Source organism: Oncorhynchus masou, chromosome 8, assembly GCF_036934945.1.
Source record: "Oncorhynchus masou masou isolate Uvic2021 chromosome 8, UVic_Omas_1.1, whole genome shotgun sequence".
Taxonomy (NCBI): domain Eukaryota; kingdom Metazoa; phylum Chordata; class Actinopteri; order Salmoniformes; family Salmonidae; genus Oncorhynchus; species Oncorhynchus masou.
In genome coordinates this window covers 33,872,823-33,899,181 of record NC_088219.1, presented here as the reverse complement: position 1 = coordinate 33,899,181, position 26,359 = coordinate 33,872,823, and the positions used below count along the sequence as shown (strand labels likewise).

General features: G+C 41.1%; 1 protein-coding gene across 2 annotated transcripts in view; it reads left to right on the top strand.

Moving 5' to 3' along the window:
* Positions 1-9,455: 9,455 nt before the first annotated feature.
* LOC135544562 (microtubule-associated protein 1B-like) overlaps positions 9,456-26,359 on the top strand; it is a 60,592-nt gene continuing 43,688 nt past the window's right edge. For both annotated transcript variants that reach the window (XM_064972277.1, XM_064972276.1), the window contains exons 1-2: positions 9,456-9,701; positions 17,685-17,786. In XM_064972277.1, coding sequence (XP_064828349.1) covers positions 9,518-9,701; positions 17,685-17,786 — 286 coding nt within the window. In that variant the 5' untranslated portion in view covers positions 9,456-9,517. The remainder of the gene's footprint in view (positions 9,702-17,684; positions 17,787-26,359) is intronic.

Here is a 26,359-nt window from a genome sequence, read left to right as displayed (position 1 = left end):
ATAATGAATCGAAATCTGGAAAAATTTGGAAAAATTGAAGGGGGTCTGACTACTTTCCGAATGCACTGTACTTAATGAAACCACAGTAACAGGGCAGGAGCTCAGCAACCAACGTGAAATAGGCTACAGATCTGAGAGGTCCTTACTGTACAAGCATTAGACAGCCTTACATTGTGTTTTAATATCTCGACATCATAATAACTGAATGTAGAATAACATATATAAGTCTACTTACTGTTGGCCTACTGTTTCTGCCTGAACTCTTGACCTGTAACAGACCCATATCCTCATCAACATTAATCACAGCAGGATACTGTTGAGACCTCCTCTCCATCACCGGCACTTAGAGATAACTACTACCCACAAACCCCTTCTCTCTCTCTAATCGTCCTGTTGTGTGTGGCGCCATGGTGATGAGGTCTTAATCTCTGACACCACGCTAAGGCAGGACAGATGGCCACCACCTGACCAAGGAACCATAGAAACAGCACCCCGCCTCTGAGGTCAGATATGTCGTCATGGACACTGGAGAAATCTACCGCAATCCACCTGATAAGGAAGCGAAGGTGCAGGAAGATCAGACAGTAAATGACCTCATTTAACTTTTCATGTGTATAACTTCTCTAAATGTATGATCCCATTTGCCCATTTTTTTAAATGATCGTTCAAAAATGTATAAAGACCAAAGACCAAAACATTCAGTCCAGGTGTACCTTAATTCTATTTTTTATTATTTTTAGCAATTCTGAATACGACTTTTAGGGGTTCTGACAGTCCTTTTTGATCGTTCTGCTGAAGTGCTTCCTGAAACAGTTGGACACCGTTCGTTGTCAGTGTTCTGACTGAATTGTACATTTCTAAAGGCATTTTACACTTCAGCAGTATCCTCCTGAAGATCCTCAGTCCCTTGAGTGAATGGCTGAAGCCTTAGATCCACTCTGTTTCGTCTCAGTTGTGATCCATGCTCCTTTTGGATCTCATAGGATCGCGGTGCAACTTCTCTCTGCACACACCCTTGCTGCATCCAGGTTCCTATAGTGATGTCTCTGTGTCGTACATGATCTCCAGGTTTCAGTTCAGGCAAGTGTCTTGCACTTTTGTTGTGTCGCTGTTTTTGTTTGTCTTTCTGGTCTTCCTTCGCGAGGTTGACTTTGTGAGCACCTCTGGGTGTTAGCCAGTCCTCATGGACGGGTAGGTTGGTTCTAATGCGACGTCCCATCAATTTTGTGCAGGTGAAAGTCCGTTCTGCAGCGGTGCGCTGTTGTAGATCAGATTTTTTAGGAAATCCTCATTTCCATCGTGTGCCTTTTTCATCGGACCTTTGACAATTTTGACTGAACTCTCTGCTAAGCCGTTGGACCTTGGGTAGTTGGGGCTGGAGGTGTTGTGTCGGAATCCCCAGTGATTAGCGAACTATTGGAATTCGGAACTTGAGAACTGCGGGCCATTGTCTGAGTACAGTTCAGACGCAGCCCCATGACTTGCAAAGACTGATTTCAGGTAGGTGATTACAGCTTTGCTGGAGGAAGTTGGCAGTGTTGCTACTTCAGGGTAGTTTGAGTAGTAGTCGGTAACAACAATGTGACTTTTGCCATTGCTGTCAAAAAAGTCAACTCCAACTTTGTAGTTGGGTACTGAATGAAGCATTAGCGGCTGTGCTTGCTGCTTTGGCCTGTAGGTCAAACACAGTTCACATGAAGCAGTGGTCTGGCTGATTTCCTGGTTCATTCTTGGCCAGTACAATACTTCTTGTGCTCCTTTGCATTTTTCCTCACCCAAGTGGCCCTCGTGTATTTTCTGTAGCATTTCTTTGCGTAGTGTCATGGGAATGACAATCTTGTTGCCTTTAAACACTATGTCATCCACAAAGGTGAGCTCTGCTCTGCACATCCAGTAATCCTGTATTCTCCTTGGACAGTTGTTCTTCTATGCAGGCCATCCTATCAGTGTTGTTTCTTTCAACTCTGTTATTGTTTGGTCAGCTGCGGTCTCTCTTTTGATCTGATCCATTCTCTCAGAAGACACAGGAAGTGATGCTACGATCATGTCGGCGTAGGCCTGAATCTCAGTGTTTTTCTGTGTGTCGAAGCTCTCTTTCTTTTCGACTGCTCGAGAAAGAGTGTCGGCGGCGAACATGAACTTTCCCGGAGTATAGATCATCTTCACATCATACTTTTGCAGTCTGAGAAGAAGAAGTTACAGGTCTGCGAGAGCCAGAAATCTTGCTTGTTTGTAGGTGACCAAATACTTATTTTCCACCATAATTTGCAAATAAATTCATTAAAAATCATACAATGTGATTTTCTGGATTTTTTTCCTCATTTTGTCTGTCATAGTTGAATTGTACCTATGATGAACATTACAGGTCTCATCTTTTTAAGTGGGAGAACTGACTAAATACTTTTTTGCCCCACTGTATATCTTGACCAAAAATACAGATGCTTTTTAAATTCTCATATGTGTTAACAAATACGACTAATAAATCTGTGGCTAAAATAAATAAAATATGGGTGGGAGATTGGACAACCATGTCTAATTCCTCTAGTAATAGAGAAACGAGGGTATGTTCTATTACTCGTAGCCACCAAACTGCTAGTATCACTATACATCATCCTTATCACTTTACAGAAATTCTCCCCGCACCCAAAAGTAGAGAGAGTTCTAAATAAAAGGTTGTGCTCTAAAGTGTCAAAATCATTTTTACAAAATCTAAAATCAATATAAACCCCATCTTCTTTTATGAACTCACTGTAACCTTTTTTCAGCCTATTAGCATAGACATTGGCTTGTGACTTATAGTTGCCAACAACGTGATTGGTCTCCAATTGTCAGAGTAAAGAGTCCTTCTTTGGTTTTGGGTATAAGAACTATCATGTAGTAACTATCATTAATGTGTTTGACTGTTATTTTATAAAATAATTACATACCTCGTTCAATTGTTGTGCAAATAAATGAATCATATAACAATTAATTAAGTAGTAATCTGGGAATCTGTCACCAAGGAAAAAGTTATTTAACGAGTTACTATCTCCTGACTAAACTCTAAAGATATAAATATCTCTTACATCAGTCAGTCAATTAATTAATTATTATTTACCTTATCAGTCTCATTCTGAATGTCGCAAAATTTCCGAGCATAAATTATGAATCAACGATATACAAATTGGCCTAATTATTTATTTACTAACTAACTAAATAATCATACAGAAATGCATAAACACGGTATAGTTATTGGTTACAAACACAATGCAATGAAAGGTCTCTGGTGGACTAAACCGATATGACGGCTTGTTACACAAAATGGCGGATTCAAAAGAGAGGAAAAGGGAGAGACAAAGGAATTCCACGATCGTACATACAGCTGATAACTATGCTCATGGAAATGTGAATACTTTGCTCATGAACAGGCTTTCATTTGAAAGAATTGCAATGTACATATTTACGTGTGGATATCTTTGCTGTCTCTCTGTTGAAAACACTCAATCCATCTACAGGAAGTAATTCAACAGAAAGTCTTTGGTTGTCCGCCAGAGGTCAGCATGTCCTTTGTAGCTGTAGCGTCTCTGTCTCGGGGTGTCTGTTAGACGGATCTTCCAGAGGAAGTGTTCGTTCGAATGGATCTTTCAAAGTACCACCCGGTGGTTCTTGTCAAGTTTACTAGACTAAACAGCTCCAGTCTTCTTCTCCTTCTTCTTCTTCTTCTTCTTCTTCGAGAGAGATTTTCAGAGTTTCTAACAATTTCGTACTTTCAGCTCACGCTGTCACGCTCACGCTGGTCTAATGTAGAGCTAGAACCTTTTTACATGCCTGTAGCAATCCGGCAATGTACTGGTCTCTAGAGATTTCAATGCCTACCATTTCAACGTGCAGCCACGCTCCACGTTTTTCTCATCTCATAAGTATACAGACCCTTTGCTATGAGATTCTAAATTGAGCTCAGGTGCATCCTGTTTCCATTGATCATCCTTGAGATGTTTCTACAACTTGATTGGAGTCCACCTGTGGTAAAATAAATTGATTGGACAAGATTTGGAAAGGTACACAGTTGACAGATGATGTCAGAGTAAAAACCAAGCAACGAGGTTGAAGGAATTGTCCATAGAGCACAGGATTGTGTCGGGGCACAGATCCGGGGAAGGGTAACAAAAAATGTCTGCAGCACTGAAGGTCCCCAAGAACACAGTGGCCTCCATCATTTTTAAATGAAAGAAGTTTGGAACCACCAAGATTCTTCCTAGAGCTGGTCGCCTGGCCAAACTGAGCAATCGGGGGAGAAGGGTCTTGGTCAGGAAAGTGACCCAAAACCTGATGGTCACTCTGGCAGAGCACTACAGTTCCTCTGTGGAGATGGGAGAACCTTCCAGAAGGACAACCATCTCTGCAGCACTCCACCAATCAGGCCTTTGTTGTAGAGGGGCCCAACGGAAGCCACTCCTCAGTAAAAGGCACACGACAGCCAGTTTGGCCTTAGGGACCTAAAGGACTCTCAGACCATGAGAAACAAGATTCTCTGGTCTGATGAAACCAAGACAGAACTCTTTGGCCTGAGTTCCAAGCATCATGTCTGGAGGAAACGTTGAACCATCCCTACAGTGAAGCATGGAGGTGGCAGCATCATGCTGTGGGAATGTTTTTCAGCGGCAGGTACTGGGAGACTAGTCAAGATTGAGGCAAAGATGAATGGAGCAAAGTACAGTGAGACCTGCTCCAGAGCTCTCAGGCCCTCTGACTGTGGCGAAGGTTTACCTTCCAACAGGACATCATCCCTAAGCATACAGCCAAGACAACACAGGAGTGGCTTCAGGAAAAGTCTCAGAATGTCCTTGAGTGGCCCAGCCAGAGCCCGGACTTGAACCCGATCGAACATCTCTGGAGAGACATGAAAATTGCTGTGTTAAGCAATGCTCCCCATCCAACCTGACAGATCTTGCAAGGATCTGCAGAGAAGAATGGGAGCAACTCGCAAAACACTGGTGTGCCAGGCCTTTAGCGTCATACCCAAGAAAATTCGAGGCTGTAATCGCTGCCAAAGGTGCTTGAACAAAGTACTGAGTAAAGGGTCTGAATACTTGTGTAAATGTGATGTTTCAGTTTTACATTTTTATAAATTAGCAAAAATGTCTAAAAACTGTTTTTGCTTTGTCATTATGGGGTATTGTGTAGGTTGATGAGGGGGGGAAACTATGTAATACATTTTAGAATAAGGCTGAACCTAACAAAATGTGGAAGAATTCAAGGGTTCTGAATACTTTCCGAAGGCATAGTATATGCTGTGTTCAGATAAACGGTTGCATGAATAAAGGCAGTGTGATCAAAATCATTAGGATAAGATATCCTAAATTCCCCCTAGCCTTCAGATGTGAGCCAAATGGCACATTTGCACTTGATACTGTATGTGTTTTTAGGCTATGGATGAGAAAGTGAACTTGACATTTCCAAACGTTTATGCGGCTTCGCGATCTATTGACAGCAAGGGTTGCATTAGATAGGCACAATAAAAAAAATGCTGCATTTGAAGTGAATTCATTCGCAAAAAACATACAGACAAAGCATTCACTGTGAAAGTTGATACAAGTAGGCCCTTCATACTGTATATGGGCTATGTGCAGCACTTTGTTCAATTTATCTGAATCAGTTATTCGCTTTCTTGCTCAAATCGAGAGCAACACCTGCCAAACTCAGACATTTCTCTCAAAACACAGGAATGTCAATTCGCACGGGACTACTTTTCCCTAAAAAACAGTAGGTCACACTGGCTGGAATTGTTACTCTCCTGCCGTGTAGAAATTACTGACATGGCGGATTCGGACAGGAGGAAAATTACAGATGTGGTGTTTTGTGCTCATGCGCCTCAAATACATTACCCCACCTCCCCCAGTAAAACTAATCTTGTCCGAATAGGGTTTATGTCATGGATAGTGTGGGTGTGTGTATGTGTGTGTGTGTGTGTGTGTGTGTGTGTGTGTGTGTGTGTGTGTGTGTGTGTGTGTGTGTGTGTGTGTACATTGTTCAATCAATTGGTGAAAGAGAGCCTCAAATACCACATTAATTTGTACATATCCACTGTATACATTAATTGCGGCAGAGTTGGTTCCTGTTTCAAACACGTCTTCGGTCACGTTTGTGTGGGTCAATCAAAAATACCCTAATGATTGGACGACAATAGATTCTCCCACAATACAGGTGATGGCTGCAGGATGAACTTGGAGAAGAGCAACTGCAGGAACATGCAGTTGACTGCAGCCAAAACTTCAATAACTTTGAACACCTGATTTTTTTAATAAAGTTCATGCACTCGACATGTAGGCGCAAGTTGGACCATTTTTATCCCCATAATGCAACACACTTTGAAAGGCGGTGACCAACCTGACAGATCTCATCTCCTTAACAGCTCCTTAATTCACTGTAAAACCAAATAAGTTCTGGCTACTCAAACATTTTGATGAAAGTGATTCTCCCAAAAATATCTGTTAAGAAACGTATAAAGCTGAAGTGAGCAGTACTACCTTAATATGAGAAATACAAATGTTTTTTTTGAGTAAGGTATATGTAAGTTTAATGACCCCACTAAGCCACGCACGCAATAATTTCCCAATGTGCCTTGCCTTTTCGATTGAATTGTGGAGTTACCACCCATAACTGTATTTGTTAGTGACAGAGACATGATTGTTGAATTCATACTTTGTCAGTTCTGTGACCTTCACCAAGTGAGACCTATCTAATCGCACTTAATATATCTGGGTACATTTATTTAAAGTGATTTTGTAGTCATTACTCAAACTGATAGAGTCACAGTGGGTTCAAATGTGAGATGTATCAGCTGTAAAATAACTAATTATGCCCCCACTAAGCCACGCCTCCAATATATACTGTGTGCTTTCGAGTGTATTGTAGTTACCACCAGGAGCACAACTTTCACTGAAATTGCATTTTTTCTCCCCCCCCAGTTTTAGTATTGGAAAGTGATAGGAAACGAGGCAACGGTGTGCTTTTGTCAAGTCCTGACCATGGAAAGCCTGTATTTTCTATGGTAGAGTAGGTCAGGGCGTGACTAGGGGTGTTTAGTCTAGTTTATTATTTCTATGTGGGGTTCTAGGTTTATTTTTCTATGTTGGTGTATGTGTATGATTCCCAATTAGAGGCAGCTGGTAATCGTTGTCTCTAATTGGGGATCATACTTAAGTTGCATTTTTTTCCACCTGTGGGTTATGGGATATTGTTTATGTTAAGTTGCTGGTTAGCACTGCATTGTCCTCACGGTTCGTTTATTCTTTATTTTGTTTTGTATTTGCTTAAAGTTTCACTATCATTAAAATATGTGGAACTCAAAATACGCTGCGCCTTGGTCCGACCATTATTATTACGAACAACATGATAGCTTTAGGATCAGGGTAGGCTGTTTGGAATGTTTATCCGACTGCATATAAGGAATATATATATATATTTCTATAAGTCCCCCCACTTCTAAAAACAACAGTTTTGGTTACCACCCATGGCTGTATTTGTTAGTGACAGAGACATGGTTGTCAAATTTGTTTAGCTTCAGCCATGTGGCCTTCACCAAGTGAGTTCCTAGATGCATGTTATCATTCTAAAAAAAATGTTTTATGATAATACATTACATATCTCATAAGGCCTTAATTTGATGCCTAGCTTCACCCCAATAGAGTGGCCTAAAACTCATGGTTTTACATGCCACATCTGGTCTGCGAGTCGGGTTGCAGAATTCTGTTCATTTTCCCCAAATTCCCAGATTTTCAAAACATCCTGGTTGAAGGAACTCCGGGAACCTTCCAACTGGGATTTCTGGGATGCTTGGGCAATTTATTAGAATTTTGCAAGTCACGTTATGCTGATTTGCAAAGTGATGTGTAATTCCTATTGGAATTAGTGACATTACATTTGATACCAGAGCTCCTAGGCATTTTATAGTAAAATACAAAAAGGCTACCCTGCGCATGTGCTGCGGCATGTGCGATGTCAGCTATAATAATTTTGACCAGTAAGTGCCACAAAATAAATAACGTTGTTTTCTAAACTATTCTAATATGTTGGATTTAATTCACCCGTTACTGTGATGGTTGTTCCAGTTTAGATGATTGAGGTAGTCTCAGTATTCAATCTTCCTTACTCAGTCATTTTTTTTTAATGCAGGTTGTGTGGTGATTAACAATGCTACTTGTTGGACATCCTAATTCTGGTTGTATTTCAATAGGACGTACACATCACTTTGCCAGCCAATATAATGTGATTTGCTGGCCTTACATGTGGCTTTTAAATCAGGAGATTCCTAACACCGCTGTGTTAGGTTATAACCAGGTCCTCAAAGAAAGGCCTTACGATGTATGTAATGTAATGTAATACAATTTTAAAAACTAATAAGGCTGGTGAAATTGTTCATTGAGGGTTCTAGGAAGAACCCTCCAAAGATAAAATGGTTATCGGTACCGCACCTTCATAGTGGTTCTATGAAGAACCTTCAGATGATCAAATGTTTCTTGGTAGAACCCTTCATAGAGGGTTTTAGGCAGAACCCTTCATAATGGGTTCTAGGTAAAACCATATACAGGGGATTCTCTAAGAACCCTAAATAGAGGGGTCTAGATTGAACCCTCTGCAAAGGGTTTTACCCAGCACCAAAAAGGGTTCCCTTATGAGGACAAACCGAATAACCCTGTATGGTTATACGCACCTTTTTTCCCTAAGAGTGTAGCTGTCTGGCTTTCATGTCCTTGTCTTTTGAACACTCCTTTCATGTTAAAAGCGTCTTCTTTTTTTTACATAATTGTCAGACAGTCAAGATAGGCTTTGTTCTAATTAATATGCACACATCTGTTTATTGTGATGTATCTTACCATATCAAAAACTGGGGATTCACAATGAGGGGAGCTGGATAATGTAATTAAGGGAATACTAGGGAATGCCGTGATATTATCAAATCAAATCATCAAATTAAATGTTATTTGTCACATGCGCCAAATACAACAGGTAATTTGGCTTAAGGCACTTGCCGTTCATTCACAAGTGCCTTAAGTCAAATTACCTATTGTATATGCAGTTGTAAAAAAAATCTAATGCAATATATTGTTTTACAAATACCACTAAAAAGGTCTTTGTTTGTGGATAGCGAATTGCATTTGTGGAAAGCGATTTACATTTGTGGATTGGTGATTTACATTTGTGGACTGGTGATTTACATTTGCAGAAAGTGATTTACATTTGTGGATTGGTGATTTACATTTATGGTAAGTGATTTACATTTGTGGAAAGTGATTTACATTTGTGAAAACATTTGGCCTGATATTGATCCCATAGTTTGATTCGCTGTGGATGGGAGCAAGAGCGCACCAGAGCACCGATTTCTCGTGTCCCTCTCCTCCCCCAGTTGCAAATCATGACACAATGTCTAGGGGTATAAAAGCAGGACCACTCCTTTCACGGCGCACTGTAAGTCTGGTGACGATCACTCAACTCCGTAGCCGGACAGGGGTGTGTGCTGCCTGGTGTGAATGCGAGGATGGCGACGCTTGTGGAGTCCGCAGATATTGAGACTTTAAGTAGCTCGAGCAACGTTATGGCATCCCCGATGTCCGCGAGTCTCTCGCACCGTTTTGTTGACAACAAATTTTACCTGCTTGTGGTTATTGGGGAAATGGTCACGGAGGATCACTTGAAGTGTGCCATTGCCGATATAGAAAAAGGTAAGAAGATTGAGGGATGGGATATCCTATTACGATTTTGAGGATGTGGTGTAGGCTAGCCTATGATGGTAGCGACAGCAACAACATGCTTTGTCATAGGCTACAACTATACTCTATCTTATTTGGAATATTGTGAGAAGAACTGGCCTAGGCCTACATCACCCGCCAAGTCTGGATCCATGCTTTTGTAACTTAGGCTACTTTACGCATAACACTATCTAATTTTGGATGTATACACTTCCATAGGCATTATTGACAATGATGCTCTCGGGCAACCAGAAAAAACGTGAACATGATTGTGTTGTTGTTAAAGTGATGTGTTATTGCAGGCTGCGCGCACGGCCCATCCCAGTGTGGTATCTGCAAATCTGTGGTTAACGCAAATCAAACAGATGGCATCGGTCCACACCTCAACAACCTTTCCCCCTTCACCTTCCTCCATACACCATTTATATAGGACAGAATATAGTATGTTATGGAAAGGTATAGCCTACCTTTCCATAACATAATATATTCTGCAGTGTTACTTTAAATCAGTCTCACACGTGGAAAAGCTGTCGGGATTCGGGAATGATTCAGCATTCTTATTGTGCGTCAATGAGACATGTTTTTGCTTTTCTTGGGGATGTGATGCGGATCAGGGCCAGGATATAAGACCACCTGCGTCAATACAATTGTCATGTTTTGGTTTAGTGCATCCGTTGTTTCGTTGTCGGAAATGTATTCATAGGCCTACTGTTATAAAAGCCAGGGCCTATATTGTGCCCTTTACCCAAACCTAAACTATAAATATATATATATTTTTGGTGTTACATAGCATCGCTACACTTTGCATTCGCACTTACTGAGACAGCTTTTGTTCCACTGTGTCACATTTTGCCTGCGGGAACAACAAAGGAGGGTGTAGGCTAGGCTTCTTATTGGCCGGTGTGCGCACTCCAATAGTTCCATATTTTGAACACGATGTTGCTTTATGTACATGCGTGATAACACTCCTATTGCTGCTGCATCTTAAATCATCCACCGTGCCTGCCCCAACAGGACCCATCCCATTCCTCATCCTTGCTTTCTCATTCCTGTATCATGGTCTCTCTCATCCGACACCGGCATGTAGGCGTGGCCCACTCCGCACTGCGGTCCCTACGGAAAGTCGTAGGGAGCAGTATTCAAACATAAACATAGAGGCGTTTGAGAATGACGGTGCTTGTGTCGTCTGTCAGCATTGGTTGGGCCTTGGGTGGTCATACAGGTTGGCATGACAAGAAGAAACTGTGGCGGTAGAAAAAAATGTGTGGGCGGAATACAGCGCCATGTTTCGTAAACGTCTGGAACACTGAAAAACCTGCTGAGGCCTACTGCACAGGAGTGATCAATGACAATTAATGCTGTGGTTTTCTCCTATATTCTATTGTTTACAGTATAAACACACTATTAACAGAATTGCATGGATTATAAAAACAACACGTGATGGAATCCTGCACGTTCATATTTTAGTCCATATTCACAAAAAAAATATGTTTATGCTTAGTAGATGGGGCCTATATTTTGAAGAGTTATTTATTAATTATGATGGCAAATCGGTTCATATGCCTTTGCTAAGAATGCATGCTTTACATTAATTCCCTAAGGGATTTTAAAGGGAAAACTAGACATTTGTTTTGAAACCTATTATAATATTTATGTATTTGTTATTATTATGCGTTTTGTTGCGTTCTTGGCTAGCTTGTTGCATATGTGTTGTTTAATGTCTGGTTTGAATGGGTCATGTCAGATATCAATCAGGAATTGGACACAGCTGCATCATGCTGTGCACACAGTTCCAGTAATGCTTCGTCATCTTCTAGCAGGGCATTTTCTCTCCTGATGAATCAATCAGCACAGACCAGGCTTCACCCTTTGGTGTTCTACTGTTTGTGTCTTCATCACCTCCATGATGTTATCCCTGGACTTGACCGTGTCCAGACTGCTTGCAAATACGGTGCACCTTATTTTGTCCTATAGGCATACTGGTTGTTATCTGCACTTTGGGGTCAATGTTGTTACTGTCTTGTATTACAGTGGGGCAAAAAAAGTATTTAGTCAGCCACCAATTGTGCAAGTTCTCCCACTTAAAAGGATGAGAGAGGCCTGTAATTTTCATCATAGGTACACTTCAAATATGATGGAGAAATGGAGGGAAAAAAATCGAGAAAATCACATTGTAGGATTTCTTTATGAATTTATTTGCAAATTATGGTGGAAAATAAGTATTTGGTCAATAACAAAAGTTTATCTCAATACTTTGTTATATGCCCTTTGTTGGCAATGACAGAGGTCAAACGTTTTCTGGAAGTCTTCACAAGGTTTTCACACACTGTTGCTGGTATTTTGGCCATTACTCCATGCAGATCTCCTCTAGAGCAGTGATGTTTTGGGGCTGTTGCTGGGCAACATGGACTTTCAACTCCCTCCAAAGATTTTCTATGGGGTTGAGATTTGGAGACTGGCTAGGCCACTCCAGGACCTTGAAATGCTTCTTACGAAGCCACTCCTTCGTTGCCCGGGGCTGTGTGTTTGGGATCATTGTCATGCTGAAAGACCCAGCCACGTTTCATCTTCAATGCCCTTGCTGATGGAAGGAGGTTTTCACTCAAAATCTCACAATACATGGCTCCATTCATTCTTTCCTTTACACGGATCAGTCGTCCTGGTCCCTTTGCAGAAAAACAGCAGTTTCCACCCCATGCTTCACAGTAGGTATGGTGTTCTTTGGATGCAACTCAGTATTCTTTGTCCTCCAAACACGACGAGTTGAGTTTTTACCAAAAAAGTTCTATTTTGGTTTCATCTGACCATATGACATTCTCCCAATCGTTTTCTGGATCATCCAAATGCTCTCTAGCAAACTTCAGGCAGGCCTGGACATGTACTGGCTTAAGCAGGGGGACACGTCTGGCACTGCAGGATTTGAGTCCCTGGCGGCGTAGTGTGTTACTGATGGTAGGCTTTGTTACTTTGGTCCCAGCTCTCTGCAGGTCATTCAGGTCATGCATCTGACCATATGACATTCTCCCAATCATCTTCTGGATCATCCAAATGCTCTCTAGCAAACTTCAGGCAGGCCTGGACATGTACTGGCTTAAGCAGGGGGACACGTCTGGCACTGCAGGATTTGAGTCCTTGGCGGCGTAGTGTGTTACTGATGGTAGGCTTTGTTACTTTGGTCCCAGCTCTCTGCAGGTCATTCAGGTCATGCATCTGACCATATGACATTCTCCCAATCGTCTTCTGGATCATCCAAATGCTCTCTAGCAAACTTCAGGCAGGCCTGGACATGTACTGGCTTAAGCAGGGGGACACGTCTGGCACTGCAGGATTTGAGTCCCTGGCGGCGTAGTGTGTTACTGATGGTAGGCTTTGTTACTTTGGTCCCAACTCTCTACAGGTCATTCACTAGGTCCCCCCGTGTGGTTCTGGGATTTTTGCTCACCGTTCTTGTGATCATTTTGACTTCACGGGGTGAGATCTTGCGTGGAGCCCCAGATCGAGGGAGATTATCAGTGGTCTTGTATGTCTTCCATTTCCTAATAATTGCTCCCACAGTTGATTTCTTCAAACCAAGCTGCTTACCTCTTGCAGATTCAGTCTTCCCAGCCTGGTGCAGGTCTACACTTTTGTTTCTAGTGTCCTTTGACAGCTATTTGGTCTTGGCCATAGTGGAGTTTGGAGTGTAACTGTTTGAGGTTGTGGACAGGTGTCTTTTATACTGATAACAAGTTCAAACAGGTGCCATTAATACAGGTAACGAGTGGAGCACAGAGGAGCCTCTTAAAGAAGAAGTTACAGGTCTGTGAGAGCCAGAAATCTTGCTTGTTTGTAGGTGACCAAATACTTATTTTCCACCATCATTTGCAAATAAATTCATTAAAAATCCTACAATGTGATTTTCTGGATTTCTTTTCTCATTTTGTCTGTCATAGTTGAAGTGTACCTATGATGAAAATTACAGGCCTCTCTTGTCTTTTTAAGTGTGAGAACTTGCACAATTGGTGGCTGACTAAATACCTTTTTTGCCCCACTGTATATATATTTATACAGTACCAGTCAAATGTTTGGACACAACTACTCATTCAAGGGTTTTTATTAATTGTTTTACCAATTTTCTACATGGTTGAATAATAGTGACAACATCAAAATGATGAAGTAACACATATGGAATCACGTAGTAACCAAAAAAAGTTTTAAACAAATCAAAATATATTTTAGATTTTAGATTCTACAAAGTACCCACCCTTTACCTTGATGACAGCTTTGGCATTCTCTCAACCAGCTTCACCTGGAATGCTTTTCCAACTGTCTTGAAGGAGTACCCACATATGCTGAGTACATGTTGGCTGCTTTTCCTTCACTCTGCGGTCCAACTCATTCCAAACCATCTCAATTGGGTTGAGGTCAGGTGATTATGTAGGCCAGGTCATCTGATGCAGCACGCCATCACTCTCCTTCTTGGTCAAATAGCCCTTACACAGCCTAGAGGTGTGTTGGGTCATTGTCCTGTTGAAAAACAAATGATAGTCCCACTAAGCTGATGGCGCATCACTGCAGAATGCTGTGGTAGCCATGCTGGTTAAGTGTGCCTTGAATTCTAAATAAATCACAGACAGTGTCACCAGCAAAGCACCCACACCATCACACCTCCTCCTCCATGTTTCACGATGGGAACCACACATGCAGAGATCATCCATTCACCTACTCTGCGTCTCACAAAGACATGTAGGTTGGAACCAAGAATCTCAAATTTGGACTCCTCAGACCAAAGGATAGATTTACACTGGTCTAATGTCTATTGCTCATGTTTCTTGGCCCAAGCAAGTGTCTTCTTCTCATTGGTGTCCTTTAGTAGTGTTTTTTGTTGTTGCAGTAATTCAACTACGAAGGCCTGATTCACACAGTCTCCACTGAACAGTGGATGCTGAGATGTGTCTGTTAGTTGAACTGTATGAAGTATTTTTTTCAGCTTCAATTTGAGGTGCAGTTAACTCTAATGAACTTATCCTCTGCAGAAGAAGTAACTCTGGGTCTTCCTTTCTTGTGACGGTCCTCATGAGAGCCAGTTTCATTATCGCGCTTGATGGTTTTTGCGACTGCACTTGAAGAAACTTTCCAAGTTCTTGAAATGTTCCGGATTGACTGACCTTCATGTCTTAAAATAATGAGTTACTGTTGTTTCCCTTTGCTTATTTGACCTGTTCTTGCCATAATATGGATTTTGTCTTGTACCAAATAGGGCTATCTTCTGTATACCACCCCCACCTTGTAACAACACAACTGATTGGCTCAAATGCATTATTAAGAAGGAAAGCAATTCCACATATTACCTTTTAACAAGGCACACCTGTTAATTGAAATGCATTCCAGGTGACTACCTCATGAAGCTGGTTGAGAAAATGCCAAGCGTGTGCAAAGCTGTCATTAAGGCAAAGGGTGGCTACTTTGAAAAATCTCAAATATAAAATCAATTTTGATTTGTTCAACACTTTTTTGGTTACTACATAATGTGTTATTTCATAGTTTTGTTGTCTTCACTATTATTCTACAATTTTCTTTATTTGTACTATTTTCTACATTGTAGAATAATCTCTCCTTGGCACTGCTGCTTACATACATATATATCTATATGTATATGTATTTAAGCAGCAGTACCAAGGAGAGATGATACACAGCAACATAATCCTGGTTATCATGACTCAGCCTTGGCCAGCAGCACCACCCAAAGACCCTGGCAAACTGAAGTCAAAGCACTTATAGTTATTTCCATTTATAGATTTCCTCTCTCATGCCAAATGGTATATTTTAATTCCAGGACAGGCCCAATGAACTGGAAGAGTGAGACCAATGTTTAATAGATGCTGGCGACAACATTGAAACTTATAAATTGAACAAATCTGGACCTGCTGCCAACCCAGCTAACACATTTGGTTCCTTGGAAGTTGTGGGAATGTACATTTTTGGTTTCCTATCGGTTCTGGGAATGAAGCCATAAGTTTCCTGACCTGTAAAACTTAATGTTTTTTCAACGTTCTGAGAACAGAAGTGAATATTTAGCCTGTTCTGAGAATGTTAATTTTATGTTGTAAATAAACAAGGTATTTCTGGGGTTTTGTTTTTATAAATTTGCAAACATTTAAAAAAAACTGTTTTTGCTTTGTCATTATGGGGTATTGTGTGTAGATTGCTGGAAAAACACATCAATCTTAGAATAAGGCTGCAACTGTCACGCCCTGGTCTTAGTATTTTGTGTTTTCTTTCTTTATTTGGTCAGGCCAGGGTGTGACATGGGTTTTGGTATGTGGTGTGTTTTGTCTTGGGGCTTTTCATAGGTATAGGGATTGTGGCTTAGTGGGGTTTGCTAGCAAAGTCTATGGCTGTCTGAAGTGGTTCTCAATCAGAGGCAGGTGTTTATCGTTGTCTCTCATTGGGAACCATATTTAGGCAGCCATATTCTTTGAGTGTGTCGTGGGTGAATGTCCTTGTTTCGGTCTCTGTGTTACTTTGCACCAGTATAAGCTGTTTTGGTTGTTGTGTTACGGTTTTTGTATTGATTCGTGTTTTCTTTGTTTTATTAAACATGAATCTCAATAGCCATGCCGCATTTTGGTCCGACTCTCCTTCACATGAAGAAAACCGTTACAGCAACATAACAAAATGTGGAAAAAGTCATGGGTTCTGAATTCTTTCCGAAGGCGCTGTATGTCCTGCCTCAAACAGCATTATGCCTAAACCAATATACAGCTACACTGGCATCAAAAGACATTCAAATCCAAAACAATCACTGCTGCACACCAAAGCAAGGGAGATTCTGAGAACGTTTTACTTTCCTATGAGGTTTTATTTACCTTCTGAGAACACAAATTACAAGTTATTTGAAGGTAATTAAATAATGTTCTGAGAACATGTTTCAATGAGTCTTTCAATAACACTGCTAGCTTAGGTTAACTGTTTTGAACTCCAGGCACAGATAGGACACATGGAAATTCATATGCTTTAGGCATTAATCATGCCAACATATTTATTTTTTATTGTGGCACGGCGTCAGTGAGATTCAAATCTATGATCTCCTGTTTTCTATCAATGGAATTAGTCCGCTGGATGGAGCTAGCATGACATGTTGTTTTAACGCATACATAGCTGTTCATTTTAGTCTATTCAAACAGACCCTATTTCAAAGGAAACAAGTGCTCATTAAGATCAGGATGGGCCAATTAGTGGGCACAGCCAACACACATCGGCACACTTAACAAGATAGAGGATAGAGAGAGTTTTGTTGATGCTGAGAACGGAATGTAAATGTTTTTTAAATAACATTCTTAGAACATTACTAATGTCTTCTTGTGTTTTTTATGGAACGGTTATCTTAATGTTCTGAGAACATGACTTTAAATATAATCACGTGGAAACCTTCAGAAAGCGTTATGCTAAAGTACTGACATTCCCACAGAATATTATTGTTTCTTAAACAATCTCTGAACATTCTGAAAGCATGACTTTAAATAGAACCATGAGGAAACCTGTAGAAAACATTATGCTGAAGGACTGAAATTCTCACAGAAGAATGATGTTTCTTAACATTCTCTAAACATTCTGAGAACATTACTTTCAATAAAACCATGAGGAAACGTGAAGGAAACGTTATGCTGAGGTACTGCAATTCCCACTTAAGAAACATATGGTTCTCAGAACATTATGTGCTAGCTGGGTATCCTGCAGCATTCCCAGAACATTATGGGAAGGTATGCAAATTAAACATAGGACAACCACGCTCTCACCAAGCTCTAAGAAACAAATGGTTCTCACAATGCTAGCTGGGATGGCCCTTGATGCAACATGCATGGGGAATATTCATAGTGTGCTAGCCTCTGCCTGGCTAGCCTAGTGATAGAAGAAGTGGGTTTTTGCACTGATGTCTTTCTGTTCCTCAATCTTTTTGTTTTGTTTTCCGTGCAGGGATTCGCTCATGGGACACCAACCTCATTGACTGTAACCTGGACCAAGAACTCAAGCTCTTTGTCTCCAGACATTCAGCCCGTTTCTCTGCAGACGTACGAGGTAAGGCCAAGCACAAAACAAACGTGAAGATGTGACAACGCACCATTGGCAACTTTACAGTCTATGCGTGTTTAATGTTGGATTATCACCCTATACTTCACTTCTTTACATTTTCAGAGGATGCCTCTCGCGCTCTCTCTCTCTCTCTTTCTCTCCTTCTAACTCTCTCTCCTTCGTCAGGTACTAGGTGCAGTAACCCCCAGCAGTGTTTAGTGTGTGATCTCTGTGCTGACTGTGATTGTATTATGTGTCTCTGGATCTGTAGTGTCAGAAGTGAGCTTGGCTGTCTCCCTATAGAGTGGGCAATAAAGCAGTGGTCCTGATAGACTAATAGATAGCAGGACATGTGGCATCACAGTGGACAGGGTGACCTTGACCGGGAACAGACGTGCAGCCGACCTTTTGGCTTCACAAGGGGTCCCATTTTAGAGGCCTTATTCCATAGGGATAATCTACCTAATATCCATGTCATTACATTGGAATATACAGCTTTTATTACTATGGAATATTGTCTCTGTATTGTAAAGTATAACCCATACAGGTCATGATCAGCTAGGCTGCCCATTGGGCTGATGGCTTCAGCCAAAAGAGAATAGATGGCAGGTGTCGTGGTTTGTGTTAATTACAAGCACACACCTACCTGGTGTAAGTCTGAACTGTACCTAGACAGTATACATAGATTCATATTTTTACTATCCTTGGAAGAGAACATTTCCCACATCTCCACGAGTACAAAGGCTATTTTAAGCTTAGGGGTTAGGTTTAGGGTTACAATTAGGGTTACAATTATGGTTAGGGCAAGGGGTTAGGTTTAGGAGTTAGGGTTACAGGTTAAGGTTTAGGGGAAATAGGGTATTTGAATGGAAATCAATTTTAAGTCACCATGAGGATAGAAAAACAAGTGTGTTTGTTTGTGTGTGTGTTTGCCTTTATGATCTCACCTCTCTGACCTTGGGTTGTGTCATTGTCAACTGACAGCTGGTGAATCAGCAGCAGTTTGTATATTTACATACCTAGAGGTTTGCATATTCAATTTGTTTAGTTTATTCTTGCCAATGATTGTGTGATGTTGGGATATCCTTGGTGGATGCAGTGGAATACATTGAGTCATGCTACATTCAAATAATATGAAATCCTCACAAACAATCCAAAATAGAAGCTAAATATAGATGAAAACCAAAGCCATTTATTACCATAGTGGTCGAAAGTGGATTCTAGCTGTGTGGATTCTAGCTGTGTGTCTAGTCAAAATACACTTCTAATGTCGACCGCTAAACAGTGACACAGCAGGGGTCAGTAGCCATTTTACTTTCACCTCACTGAGCATAAAAGCCTTTAAGTGAGGTGAACTGTCCTCCTCTTTATTCCTCCTGTTATCCCTCTCGCTCTCTTTCTCTCATCCAGCCTCGCCCTCTCTTCCTCTCTGTGTGTGTGTTGTTGCCGAGCAACGCGGCCCGGGTGCAGATGTACAGGAGAAACGTGGGTAATTAGCTCGATGAACCCCCCAGTGGCCTGGGTCTGGGCCTCACAATGACTGATGGAGGGAGGGATAGGAGGGAGTTGGGGGAATGAGAGACAGATGAACTCCTCAGTAGCCTGGGTCTCACAATAAAAGGAGGGAAGAGAGGGATGCACTGTAAAAAAAAAAGTAAAAAAAAAAGAAAAAATAAACATGTTGATTCAACGTACAATATGATTGTGGGTTTGCTCAATGAAATAGCATTGAAGTTGATTCAACATAGGATTGTTATTTTTTATTTTACTAGGCTGTAACAAATTCTTATTTTCAATGACAGCCTAGGAACAGTGGGTTAACTGACTGATCAGGGGCAGAATGACAGATTTGTACCTTGTCAGCTTGGGGATATGAACTTGCAACCTTTTGGTTACTAGTCCAACACTCTAACCACTAGACTACCCTGCCCCCCTGTAATGTAACCAGCTGCAATGGGTTTGTGAGTTGGCTCAACATTTGGGCATATAGCTGACCCAACACACAATTTAACTTGATAATGTATGTTCACTCAACTTTGAATTTCAGGTTGAGTGAACAAACAATTCAACTTGAGAATGTATTCTACCTTATTTACATATTTCCCAGAGTGCCTTTCCAGTGAATTGTAGTTACCGCCCATGCCTGGATTTGTTAGCGACAGAGACAGCATTGTTGTATTCGATGCATTGTGGTACTTTAGCCATCACCAAGCGAGTGCCTAAGTCAAGCCTGGGCAAAGGTTGGCCTGAGGGCTATATGTGGACTGCAACTTGATTCAATATGGCCTATGGAATCATGCTCAGATCACAAAAATAATTTGGTTTACTAAAGTTTTGAGAAAAATATTTGTTATTCAAATTAAAAGCCCATTGAATACTTGCCTTTGTGTAATGATTTAACTCGCATGGCTTGTGGGACATTCATTTTTAAGGAACATATAACTGCACGAGGACAGACAGTGACTCACAGGCTAACACACATCACAGTTACAAATAGTAGCTAGCAATAAATTGCGCAAAAATGTGTTTTTCAAAGATTTCAAAGAAAAGGAAAGTAGACAATGAATGTAGGGTGTTCCAGCAAGAGTGGACATAGAAATATGTCCTTATTGAAGTATCAGGGAAAGCTGTGTGCTAAGGGTGCAAAGAGAGCATTGCTGTCTTGAAAGACTACAATTTGTCCCGACACTTCCAGATGAGGCAAGCAGAGAAATATAGGAATATGTCTTCTGAGCAGATGGCAAGTGCATCAAGTGCAGAGTTGCTTTCTCATTTGCAAAAGCAGTAAGGACTTTTCACAAAACTGCATTCATTAAACAATGGAATTGCGAGAGCTAGCTACAATTGAAGTTGGAAGTTTAGGTAGGAGTCATTAAAACTCGTTTTTCAACTACTCCACAAATTTCTTGTTAACAAACTAGAGTTTTGGCAAGTAGGTTAGGACATCTACTTTGTGCATGACACAAGTAATTTTTCCAACAATTGTTTACGGACAGATTATTTCACTTATAATTCACTGTATCACAATTCCAGTGGTTTACAATTCCAGAAGTTTACATACACTAAGTTGCTTTTCCTGCATTAAACAGCTTGGAAAATTCCAGAAAATTATGTCATGGCTTTAGATGTTTCTGATAGGCTAATTGACATCATTTAGTGTAATTGGAGAAGTACCTGTGGATGTATTTCAAGGCCTACCTTCAAACTCAGTGCCTCTTTGCTTGACATCATGGGAAAATCAAAAGAAATCAGCTAAGACCTCAGAAAAAAAACTGTAGACCCCCACAAGTCTGGTTCATCCTTGGGATCAATTTCCAAATGCCTGAAGGTCCAACGTTCATCTGTACAAACGATAGTACGCAAGTATAAACACCATGGGACCACGCAGCCGTCATACCGCTCCGGAAGGAGACGCATTCTGTCTCCTAGAGATGAACGTACTTTGGTGTGAAAAGTGCAAATCAATCCCAGAACAACAGAAAAGGACCTTGTAAAGATCCTGGAGGAAACATGTACAAAAGTATCTATATCCACAGTATAATGAGTCCTATATTGACATAACCTGAAAGGCCGCTCAGGAAGGAAGAAGCCACTGCTCCAAAACCACCATAAAAAAGCAAGACTACGGTTTGCAACTGCAAATGGGGACAAAGATCGTACTTTTTGAGAAATGTCCTCTGGTCTTATGAAACAAAAATAAAACTGTTTGGCCATAATGGCTATTGTTATGTTTGGAGGAAAAAGGGGGAGGCTTGCAAGCCGAAGAACACCATCCAAACCATGATGCACGGGGGTGGCAGCATCATGTTGTGGGGGTACTTTGCTGCAGGAGGGGCTAGTGCACTTCACAAAAAAATGGCATCATGAGGTAGGAAAATGACGTGGATATATTGAAGCAACGTCTCAAGACATCCGTCAGGAAGTTAAAGCTTGGTCGCAAATGGGTCTTCCAAATGGACAATGACCCCAAGCATACTTCCAAAGTTGTGGCAAAATGGCTTAAGGACAATAAAGTCAACGTATTGGAGTGGCCCTCACAAAGCCCTGACCTCAATCCCATAGAAGATTTGTAGGCAGAACTGAAAAAGCATGTGCGAGCAAGGAGGCCTACAAACCTGACTCAGTTACACCAGCACTGTCAGGAGGAATAGGCCAAAATTCACCCAACTTATTGTGGGAAGCTTGTGGAAGGCTACCCAAAACGTTAAGTTAAACAATTTAAAGGCAATGCTACCAAATACTAATTGAGTATATGTAAACGTCTGACCCACTGGGAATGTGATGAAAGAAATCAAATCTGAAACAAATCATTCTCTCTACTATTATTCTGACATTTCACATTCTTAAAATAAAATGGTGATCCTAACTGACCTAACACAGGGAATTTTTACTAGGATTAAATGTCTTGAATTGTGGAAAAACTGGAGTTTAAATGTATTTGGATAAGGTGTATGTAAACTTCCGACCTCAACTGTATGTACTGTCCCACAAATTTGCTAGACATAGCAAGCCAATTTCTGAGGGCGAATTCATGAAATAATGTTTAATTGACTCTGCAGCAATACTTTGCCCCGACAAGATAGCTGTTTGAAAATGTTTCCCTGATAAGACGAACAGAGAAACGGCATGTTGAGGACATTGCAGAGAATATGGAACAGCAGTTGAAAGACAAGGTAAATTATTTTGTGGTTGTTGATATTCTTACGAGGCATAACCCAAGACTTTGAAATTACAGAGAAGCTTGCTTCAGTGCAGTTAATGAAGACCACAGGGGAATATTTGTTGGAGGACGTTAGAAAGTGTGTGGCAATGCTGGGACTGAGTTGTGAAAAGTTATCCAGTCTGACCACTGATGGGTGACCAAACTTGGCAGGAAAAAACATTGGCCTTTTGAAAATGATACAAGATCAAGTAGCTAAGCTGAACCCAGATCAGAAAATGCTTTTCCTGCATTGCATTATTCATCAGGAGGTGCTCTGTAAATGTGTTCTGAAAATGAGCCATGTTGTGGATACAGTCTCTAAAGTGGTAAACTTCATAAGAACAAAATCTTTAAACCACAGGCAGTTCGTCTCACTGATAGAAGAGACAGAGTCAGGTCATGCAGATCTCCCCTACCACACAAACAGTAGATGGCTGAGTTTGGGGAAGGCACTTGAAAGGGTGTGGGACCTGAAGTCAGAGATTGCTGAGTTTTTGCAAATTAAAGGAAAATTATGTGGATTTCCCTCAACTGCAAGATAAAGAATGGTTGGCTATTTCTGCCTTCACCGTGGAAATCATGGCCCTCATGAATGAACCGAATTCCGAACTACAAGGGAAGAGCCTTTTTGCACGTCCTTGTCAAAAAGCCTTCAAGGGAAAATGACTCCTCCTGACCGACCAAGTAGAAGCCAACAATCTCACCCACCTTCCGACACTACTAGTCTGTTCCCTGTCAGATGACCAGCGGGAGAAGTATACATCGCTGCTGTGTGCTTTGAACGGTAAGTTTTCTCAGTGTTGGAAAATTACATGCTGTTGGTTTCCTCTCCTTTCACCTTCAATGTGGATAACGCTCCCACTGACCTGCAACTTGAGCTTATCGATCTTCAGTCTGATGCCGTGATTGGAGAGCTATTCAAAACAATGTCACTGATAAGGTTCTATGCATCTCTCGATGAACAAAACTTTCCAAAGATTAGGAGTCATGCTCAGAAGATGTTTGTACTGTTTGGGTCAACCTATGTATGTGAACATACATTTTCAGTGATGAAATATAACAAGTCAAGGCACAGGTCATCTCTCAGCAATCCTGCACATAGCGATGTCAGAAACTATACCTGACTTCACTGCTCTAGTCAATGCCCATCAGAGACTTTACTCCCCACACTGGTTGAGTAGTTGAAATGTAATGTTGAGCTCTCTCTTTCTTGTGTTGTTGTGCATACCCGTTAACAAGGGTTCTGTCCGTGGTGCTGAATGCACAGTGTACTTTTCCCTCCGTGTAGTTCATTGCATGTGTAATAATGAATACCGGCCTCCCAGGTGGTGCAGTGGTTAAGGGCGCTGTACTGCAGCGCCAGCTGTGCCATCAGAGACTCTGGGTTCGATCCCAGGCTCTGTCGTAACCGGCCGCGACCGTGGGGCGACACACAATTGGCCTAGCGTCGTCCGGGTTAGGGAGGGCTTGGTCAGTAGGGATGTCCTTGTCTCATCGTGCACCAGTGACTCCTGTGGCGGGACGGGTGCAGTGCGCACTAACCAAGGTTGCCAGGTACATGGTGTTTCCTCCGGCACATTTGTGCAGCTGGCTTCCAGGTTGGATGTGCGCTGTGTTAAGAAGCAGTGCGGCTGGTTGGGTTGTGTATCGGAGGACGCATGAATTTCAACCTTTGTCTCTCCCGAGCCCGTACGGGAGTTGTAGTGATGAGACAAGATAGTAGCTACTACAACAATTGGATACCACTAAAAATGTAAAAATAAAAATGAAAATACCTACCAAAAGGAGAACATGGATGTGGTTTATTTCTGTGCATGTTAAAAAAGTATAATAAGTATCATATCTGGAGGCGATTTACATTAGATATATCAGTCAACACAGTCAGACACATGATGTATAATCCTGTAATATGTGCCTTTTTGCAATGGCAAAAATATATTCTAATGTGGCCCACCATGGAAAATAATTGCCCAGGCCTGGCCTAAGTGAACATGTTATCATTAAAAATAAACACTTTATGACATTACATTTATCATAAGGCTTTTCTTTGAGAGTTACACCCTAACACAGTCGGTTGAAACTCTTGGTTTAGAAAAATGACATTATGCTTGCTTGCAAAGTGATGTGTATTTCCTCTTGGAATTCAGCCACATAGTGGATATCCAACTATATTGCTTATTGAGACTACCTTAATGATATAAACTGAAAAAGCCATCTCAGTAACAGGTGCAATAAGTCCTTCCACTAACAGATTCGAAAAAAATCGATGTTATTTATGTTTGTGTAGCATACGATTAATCAACCAATCAAAGTACATGCAAAAACACAGATATTGAAACAAGCAATTCTGAAAATCAACCTGCAAGATAGCATGCTGGGAAATATGATAATAGTGGAAAAGGTTGAGTTGTTTTAAGCAAACATGAATTCGTAATTTCACTCAACAAAATTGTTTAAATTCAGCTGATTTTGAGCGGAGTTTGTTGACACTAACACATTATCTCATATTCTTGTCCTTCTGAAGTCCACTCAACTTGCAAAATTACGCTGATTAAGTAGTTGGTGAAGTTGGCTTTTTTACAATGTGGAGGGAGAGAATGACACCATTAGAAACAGACTAGTATGTGGGCTATGGAGTGAAGCTATACAAAAGAGACTATTGACTGAAAGTAATCTGATCTTGGCAAAGGCCATTGAAGTCAGTGTGTCCATGGAACGAGCGGCTAAAGAGGCTCAGCAGTTGAGTTCATCAGTAAAAGTGCACAGAGTTGCAACTGATATCAGAGACAGGGAAATCAAGGCACATTATTATTATATATATTTAATTTGACCTTTATTTAACTAGGCAAGTTAGGAACAAATTCTTATTTATAATGACAGCCTACACCGGCCAAACCCAGACGACGCCGGGCACTGCCCTATGGATTCGAACCAGGGTGTCTGTAGTGATGCCTCTAATGCTGAGATGCAGTGTCTTAGACTGCTGCTCCACTCAGAACCCCTGTGGTAATGTGGGACATCAGGCGTGTACATGCTGCTGTAAGGACATGGATTTTTGAGCCTGTGATAAAAAGGGCCACATCAAACGAGCCTGCAGAATCAAAAAGAGCTCAGAGAAAATGTCAGAGACTGAAAACAAGAACGAGACATTCCAGGAGCAGATCATGCATTCTGATGAAGAGAAGCGGATTGCTTTCGCATCGAGGACATTGAACAAAAGCAGAAACTAACGCACAGATAGGAACGAGAAGCCCTAGGCATCATCTTTGGAGTTTCATCAGGATCTGTACTGGAGGAACAGCTCCAGCTTCCGTCACTTAATGCAAGCTTATCAAATAAAAATTGAATAACATTTTAAACAGGTGTAGACCAGCAGAGACTGCTGAGGGAAGGACAGCTCATAATAATGGATGGAACAGAGCAAATGGAATAGCATCAAACACATGGAAACCATGCGTTGATATATTTAATACCATTTCACTTATTCCGCTCCAGCCATTACAACGAGTCCGTCCTCCCCAATTAAGATAGCACCAACCTCCTGGGTGTAGACTAACAGAATACAAAGGTTTTTACCCTTGTAGGTAAAAATTAGGGCGACTAAATCAATGGAGGCCAGAGGAAATAAAGTGGTCATAAATCAGGAAAATAGGCTGGATGCTGTGGGAGAATTAACGCTACCATTGAACTTGTAATCTTTCTTCTCAAATCCAGAGGACATAAAACAATATAGAGGTTAGATAGATATCGATTTTGAGACATGAGTGTTTTCATATTTTAGTATAGGGTGTTCATATTAAATACTGTTACGGTTTTCTTCTGGTGAAAGAGAGGAGGACCAAAATGCAGCGTGGTTATTTATAAACATCTTTAATAA